At 62.6% G+C, this 7410-nt stretch overlaps 1 protein-coding gene across 1 annotated transcript; it reads left to right on the top strand.

The window, feature by feature from the left end:
- The first annotated feature begins 264 nt into the window (after window positions 1-264).
- On the top strand, window positions 265-6454 carry LOC142827420 (cyclin-dependent kinase 5 activator 1-like). The gene has a single exon (XM_075923006.1). It carries the CDS (start codon window positions 841-843, stop codon window positions 1774-1776), a length of 936 nt encoding a protein of 311 aa, XP_075779121.1. The 5' UTR covers window positions 265-840; the 3' UTR covers window positions 1777-6454.
- Window positions 6455-7410: the final 956 nt, after the last annotated feature.

Raw genomic sequence — 7410 nt, 5'->3', positions numbered from 1 at the left:
CTCCGGAGCATCCCTCCCTCCGCCTCCTGCCAGTGCCTCGCCGCGCGGCGCGGATGCTGCAGACGGGCCCCGCCGGGGAGCGCCCCGCGGGTTGCATCCCCCCCGCCGCGGGCTCCGCAGCAGCGCCGGGACTGGGGGCGGCCCGCTAACCCCCCCCCCCGCCGAGATCCGCTGGCGCATCGGCCCTTGGCCGGCTCCCAAGCATCTCCCGGCGGGGCGCACCCCACGGCGCGGCGGGAGGGGGCCGCCCCCCAGCTCAGCCGCCGCCGCAGCGCAGGGGGGGAGCCGGAGCCTCAAGAGCGGGCAGGGGCCGCCGCTGCCGCCCCGGGAGCCGGGCGAGGAAGCGCCGCCAGCCGGCAGACGGACGCCGCGCCCGTGCCAGCCGCAGCCAGCCCGGGTGGGTCTCCGCAGCGCCGCAGCCCATAGCCCGGGCACCCCGCGGGCTGCCGCCGCCGGCGATCGGGGAGCAGCCCTGAGCCCTCCCCCGGCTCCCTGCCGGGCCGCCGGCGGCGGGACGCGAACCCGTGGCCAGCCCGGAGTCGATGGCGCGAGGGGCGGCCGCCAGCAGCAGCAGCAGCAGCCTCCCGCCGGCCGGGACCGCGCCGCGCGCACGGACTGGCCGCGCGCACTGACCCTGCCCGGCGGCGCGAGGCGAGCCTGCTCCTTCCGAGCCCCCTGGCCACTGCAGGCCCCGGGCGAGCCGGCTGATTCTGCTGGTTAATGGCCTTCATGCCCGGCGGCTCATTAGCTGCAGGGTCGCCAATTAGCTGCCTGCAGGGACAGGGACTGGCACCTGCCTCGCTTTAACCGGCCTCCCGGTGGGCCCCCGCCTGGCTCAGCATGGGCACCGTGCTGTCCCTGTCTCCGGGCTCCCGGAAGGCCAGCCTGTACGAGGAGGGCTCCTCCGGCTCGCTGGTGCACTACCCGGGCGTGCCCGGCGCCAAGGGCAGCGGCCAGAAGGCGGACAAGAGCCTCAAGCGCCACTCCATGTTCCTGCCGGCCTTGACCTGGAAGCGGCTGGTGGCCTCCACCAAGAAGAAGGGGGCGCGGGGTGGGGGGAAGGGCCCGGCTCACCACCCCCACCACAACGGGCCCCCCGCCAAGGACGTGGCCCACCTCAACCACGAGAACGTCAAGAAGTCGCTCTCCTGCGCCAACCTCGCCAGCTTCGAGGGGGGCGGGGCCCCCCTGGCGCCGCTCAGCTCCCAGCGCCTCTCCGCCACCTCGGCCGCCTCCCTCAAGCCGGGCACCGGTGGCGGGGCCAGCCCGCGGCGCGTGGTGGTCCAGGCCTCCACCAGCGAGCTGCTCAAATGCCTGGGCGAGTTCCTGGGCCGTCGCTGCTACCGACTCAAGCATCTGTCGGCCACCGAACCCATCCTGTGGCTGCGCAGCGTGGACCGCTCGCTGCTGCTGCAGGGCTGGCAGGACCAGGCCTTCATCACCCCGGCCAACGTGGTCTTCGTGTACCTGCTGTGCCGGGAGGTGATCGACGGGGACGCCGTGTCCAGCGAGCACGACCTGCAGGCGGCGCTGCTCACCTGCCTCTACCTGTCCTACTCCTACATGGGCAACGAGATCTCCTACCCGCTCAAGCCCTTCCTGGTGGAGGCCGCCAAGGAGGCCTTCTGGGACCGCTGCCTCCGCATCATCAGCACCATGAGCGCCAAGATGCTGCGCATCAACGCCGACCCCCACTACTTCACCCAGGTCTTCGCCGACCTCAAGAACGAAGGCGGCAGCCACCGCGAGGACTTTGCTCGCGTCCTGGACCGGTGACTGGCTCCCCGCGCGTGGGGCCAGTTGGAGACGCACGGTGGCCTAAGGAGGCTGTGGCATCTCCGTCCCTGGAGGTTTTTAAGGGCAGGTTAGACAGACACCTGGCAGGGAGGGTCTAGCCGGTGCTTGGCCCTGCCGTGCGGGCAGCGGACTGGACTCGATGACCTCTCCATCGTCTCGGATTCTAACCTCCCCCTCCCCCGCCAGCCTGCTCCGCCGCACAGCCCTCGTTCTGCGGTGACCTTTAAAGACCAGCTTGCAGCGAGTGAGGGATTTTCCTCGGGCTCCCCCGGGGCCAGATCTCCCCCAAGCCAGGCTATTCTTATCCAAGCACTTACAAGCAGCCCCTCTCCCCATGAGCCAACAACAGGGGAGTGTGTGTATGTGTGCAAAGTGTGTGCAAGGCCTTCAGCTACAGTGTCTGTGTTGGAGACAGGAGAGGAGCAGCCGAAGGCTTTCTCTCTTGCTGCTGTCAATATTTTGCTTCCCTTTTAATAGGCCAGTAAGTGCCTGGAGATTCCCCCTGCGTCTCCCACCCCTCTTAGTGCCCTGTTTGTGGCTTGCTCATTTCTTCTTTCTCTGGCTCTGCGGAGATGCCTTCCAAAGTGATGGGGAAATGTTGTTTTTGCGGGGGTGTCTAAAATGTACAACTGTGCTTGCGCACTGTGGCTTCAGTCGGGGACGTGTTAGTGCGGGTGCGTTCTTCCTTTCCAACCAGCCCTGTCTTGCTTCGAAAACCTCCCATGCCCTCCTTGCCAGACGCTGGGCCAGACGGGCACTGCACTGTCTTCGTGCCTGGTGCGTCGGATCCCTCCTCTTTGTACCTGGCCGAGCTGGGCAGCGGTCAGATGACGGGGAGCAGTCGTGGCTGGCCCTCTGAATGCATCTCCCACTGCGTGGGGGTGTGGAGGAATGGAAGCCAGGTTGCGGACGGGAGGTCCAGGTAGCAGCGTGGGCCTCTGCCTGCTTTTATTGTCTCGGGCGCGGCTGGCTGGACGTGTTTGAAGAGGCAGTGGCTGGCAGTGGCTTGCGGAGCAGCCAGGTCGTCTGTGTGTTGTGCGCTGTAAGCAGGGGAAGGGAGAGGACCGAGGTGCTGTTGGGGGGGGGGGGGGCAGGGCTGCCGGGAGGTACCAGCCATTCCAGGAGGTGCTGCAAGCCTGCACACTCCTGGTTTTGTTTGTGAGGTCCCTGGCTCCTTCCTCTGGCAGGCCCCCCCCCCGAGGAGAGTGACCCCGGATCCCTTTATCCCCTAACCCCCCAGGCCCCTGTGAGACTGGCTCCCATGGTGTTAAATTGACAAACTCTCATTGAAAAGTTTCCTGTACACTCCACTACACGTTTGGAGGGGGGGGGGGTGACAGCTTGTGTCTGTCTGCTTGCCTGCCTCATTGCTAGTCTGACTGCAGGGTGGGGGGATGTCCCAAGCTACCCTCTTGCTTTCTGAGGCTGATCCTGCCTCCGTCCCTCCACCCCCAGCCTGGCTTTCAGCCCTCCCCGGCCTGCCCCTTCCGCATGCTCGCCCTGAAACGGTTTGCAGATAGGATCTGGGTGGGGGGGCAGGGATGATGCTGGGGGATTGAATGGCCGGGGGAGGGGTGGCTCTGGTTTGTTCCTGAGGAGTGGCCCAGAGCCATCCATAAACACGGGAGTGTCACCAAAATGAGCTATAGGGAGGGGGGGCACTTCCTCCCTGCAGGGCACAATGAGCTGTGGGTCCCCGTTGCTAATTCTCACTTTGCATGCTCTACCAGCACCCATGCCGCCCCGCCCCCGGGAGGTCGGTCAGTATTACCACCCACTTTATAGATGGGGAAACTGAGGCGCAGAGCAGGCCAGCTGCTTGTCTGGCCCCGGGAGGGAATTCCTGTCAGAGCTGAGAGGCTTTTCCTCCTGCGGCAGAGAACCGAGCTACCGCCGGGGCTGGAGGGGAACCTGGCTAGCCCCGGCTGTGAGGCGACAGCCGCATCAGTACCCAGCATGGGGCCTAGCTCCAGGAATGGGGCGCAGGGGCAGGAGGGAGAATTCCAGCACTGGGGGTTGGCGCTTTCCCTGCCCAGGGCTTGGCTCCTATTGAAGCCGAGGGAGATCTTGCTAAGGGATGCCTTGGTACAGCGTTAGCATGAGAGCGAGTCCGGCATCCCCGCTGCCCCGTGCGGGTGTGGGGGAGGGCAGCAGCACCGGGCTGGGGGCTGTGCTCGGGGCACGGGGACCCCGGGAAGTGCTATTGAGTCAGGATTTCAGCCTTACCCTGCTGGGGAGAGCTGTCAGGTGCCTCCAGAAGGGCCCATCCTTGCCTTGGGTGCAATGTTCCCTCTCATTCCCCCCCCCCATCCGTGTGCGGAATCAATTGTTACGTGCGCCGAGGCTGGGTGAATGTGCACCCCCGGGAGAAACAAAAAACTAGACGAGGGCGCTCTGGGAGCAGCTGGGCAGCGTTTGAAGCTCTCCCGAGCGGCTGCACAAGCACGCAGCCTACCGGGGACACCGGCGTAGAGTCCACGCTGCCCCCTCATGGGAGGCGGGCGTGGTTGGCCTTTGCCAGGGTATCTCGGTGCCCGGTGCAGTGCTGGTTGGTCAGTTGGTGCCTTGGCACTGGTGCATGGTTGGCCTTAGGAACAAGCCAGTGGACAGACTGCGTCTTGTTCTTCAAGTATGGCTCATGATCAATGTGTCCTGCGTGCCCGGCGCTAGGCATGCCCATGGCTCATGATCAATGTGTCCTGCGTGCCCGGCGCTAGGCATGCCCACGGCTCAGCAGGGGCGCTGCCAGGGTAGTTCTGGTGCCCGTAACAGCATCCCCCAGGTAGAGGGGTCTTATAAGCCCCGACTCCTGGGAGCTCTGTGCCCAGGTTCTGGCCCTTACAGGAGACGGAGCCGTTCTTGGGCTCTTTCTTGCTCCCCCTTCCCGGTGACCTGCAAAGAAACGAGGCTCCTGCCTTTTGCCCTTCCCTTTATGAAGGCTCAATGGCCTGAGAGGTTGGCCCCATAAAAAGGGGTTGGTTGTTACCTGAGCTATGCAGGGCTTGTCTCTATGGCAGCCGTGTGGGAGGAAAGGGGCTTCAGCTGCGCTCTTCACAATGCCTTTGTGTGGCCGGCTCCACACACGGATGCCTAATGAACACCTGGGAGAAAGGGCCTCTTGGTAAAAGCGTCGCCTGTTTCAGGTGTGAGCTGTGGCTGGCAGCTAGGGGCTTCAGAGGTGACTCCCTGTCATTTGTAAGGGGACAAATATCAGGTTAACCTCCCCCCCCCCCCCAGCTCAGACTTTTCTTTATGCCTCAACGCAGCCAGGCAGGAGCTCAGTGCCAGCTGGAAAATAGATCCTGTACAAATCACCATCAGGTCAAAGGCCCCCTTCACAGCAATGAGAGCAGGCTCAGACCGTCCCTAGTGCCCCGTCGGCATCCATGGCCCCTGCCGGTCCCCAGGCTCGGCAGCCATGCGCGTGCTTAGAGACCTTATATTTATAGGCAGGTCCGTAAAGTCCCTTTATCTGCGCCCCCGCCCGCCCCTGCTGTATCATAGCTATATGTATATTTTTGTACGAGAGAGTATCGGGAGCTGTAACACAGGCCCGAGGCAAAACGACTTTTTGCTTTTTTTAATACAAGGTCAATGCCACAACTACAGACCCTCCAGCCGTGTCTCCTGCTCCCCAGCCCCCTTCCCGCAGGCAGGCCCACTGGCAAAATCCACGCCAGCTGCTGCTAAACCAGCGCCCCCCTCCCCTTTCCTCCCTCCCCAGTGATGTGCCCAGGCCCATAGAGGAGATGCTGCTCTGTAAATAGCCCTGTATAGAGTGTTGCGATCGGGTGCGTGACGGTTGTGCATGTAAAGATTTATTTAATTTGTCACTCTCTTTCTTTCCATGTGGCTAGCTGTTTCTAAGCAGTTAGTTTCTTATTTAAACAGGGGGCTCCCCCGCCCCCCAGCCAAATACGCCGCTCTGGATTTTCCTCCACAAGGGGAGGAAATGAAAGAACATTCCTTGGATCTGACTTGGTGCATTTTCCCTGGAACTGGACTCTGCTCATTTTTAATATTGGTTACGTTTCTTCTTTGGAACCACTATTTATTTGGGTGACGCGGTCCGGCTGCCTCCTCTTCCCCCCCCCCCCACCTCCAAAGATGCCCAGGAGCTGAGGGGCTTGGAGGTGATTCTGGACAGAAACTTGTCCCTTAGTCCCTGGACCAGGGCATGGCCACTGTTGCTACAAAGGCCAAAGAACCACAGGGCTGCAGGGAAACAGCTGGGGTCACCTTGCAATCTGGTGATGCTATCAACAGACACGGGGTCTTTGCCTTCACGCTCCTCCTGTGCGGAATGAAGACGCCAGTCAGTATTTAAAGCAAAGACTCTCCCCTCTCGGCCCCCCGCCCTGGGGGTGTTTGAAACCTGTTTGTAATATTTGTTATCTCAGACATGTCCGATTTCTAAATGTGTCATTGCTGGGGGCGTGCTCCCCCGCCCGCCAAGTGCTCCAGGGATGGAGACGCATCCCAGGGTGCCCGTAGCAGCGGGGTCAAGTGTTTTCTGCTAATGACCGTGGCACTTTATGCCAAATAAAATTGGGAAGGGCGAGAACTCTGAAAAACGAAGTCTTCTCGTTGATGAAACGCCTTGGGCGAGCTGGGGCCGCAGAACGCAGGCTGGGCTCTCGGCATGGGGGGCGCCCTCCTGGGAAGCAGGGACTCGGGAAAGGATCTGGGGGTCATGCGGGAGTCAGCTGGACCTGAGCCGCCCGGTGTGGTGCAGTGGCTAAGATGCGGCCCTGGGATGCCTCCGCGGGGGAATCGGGAGTAGGGGCAGAGAGAGTGTTGCACGGTGCCTTTTGTGAGGGCGCAGCGGGGTTCCCCCTGATCCTGCACCCCTGTAGCAGGGAGAACAGACTCCGCCAGCCAGTAGAACAGAGGGTTTATTGCTCCTCCAGGATACAGCCCAGCACAGACGTGATGTGGCTACAAGAGTCAGGGCCAGGATGCCTCAGACCCCTTAGGTTAGCGGGTCCATCGCCCCCCTCAACCCTCAGCTTAGTCTGTTCGCAATGCAAGACGGGGAGAGGGCTCCGAGAAGCCCCATGCGAATGACTGAGGCTTAGAAAACCTGCCTGAGAGAGACAGGCCGTTCCCCACACACGACTGTCAGACGCACTCTAGGGGCACCCCCCGACCCATTGCTAGGGCTCAGGCCTACCCACCCCAGTACAGGTGTAGCCCGCCCTCCTGCGGGGTAGAGGGCACTGGCTCATCGCGTAGCTCAGAGGCCGCTTCCAGAGCAAGAACGAGTCCTTACACGGGAATATCCCACAGAACCTCTGGTGAGCGACAGTCACCAAACCCCAGCGCTCCCCGCTCCCAGGGAGACGAGGGACTTGTCTTGCCGGCCAGGCAGGACCCAGTCCCTCTGGGGGACTCCAGTTTCAGCCGAGTGTCATCGGCACAGGGTTGGGGGCTGGCAGCTCTGATCTTGGAGCTGCATCCTGGAGTTGGTTCCCGAAGAACTTCCCCTCGGGCCCCAGTTTATAGCGTGACGCTCCAGTCCTGCCGCTGCAGGGTCGCCGAGTTAGTCTGCACAGGGTAACCGGAAAAATCAACAGCAAATGGGCTGCTAGCACTTTATAGACTAACAAAACC

Source organism: Pelodiscus sinensis, chromosome 2 (genome assembly GCF_049634645.1).
Source record: "Pelodiscus sinensis isolate JC-2024 chromosome 2, ASM4963464v1, whole genome shotgun sequence".
NCBI lineage: Eukaryota > Metazoa > Chordata > Testudines > Trionychidae > Pelodiscus > Pelodiscus sinensis.
Note: the sequence above shows the minus strand (reverse complement) of the source record. Positions and strands in the feature narration are given on the sequence as shown.

Coding starts and splice junctions, on each gene's coding strand:
- LOC142827420 (XM_075923006.1), top strand. CDS start 841: ATGGGCACCGTGCTGTCCCTGTCTCCGGGCTCCCGGAAGGCCAGCCTG.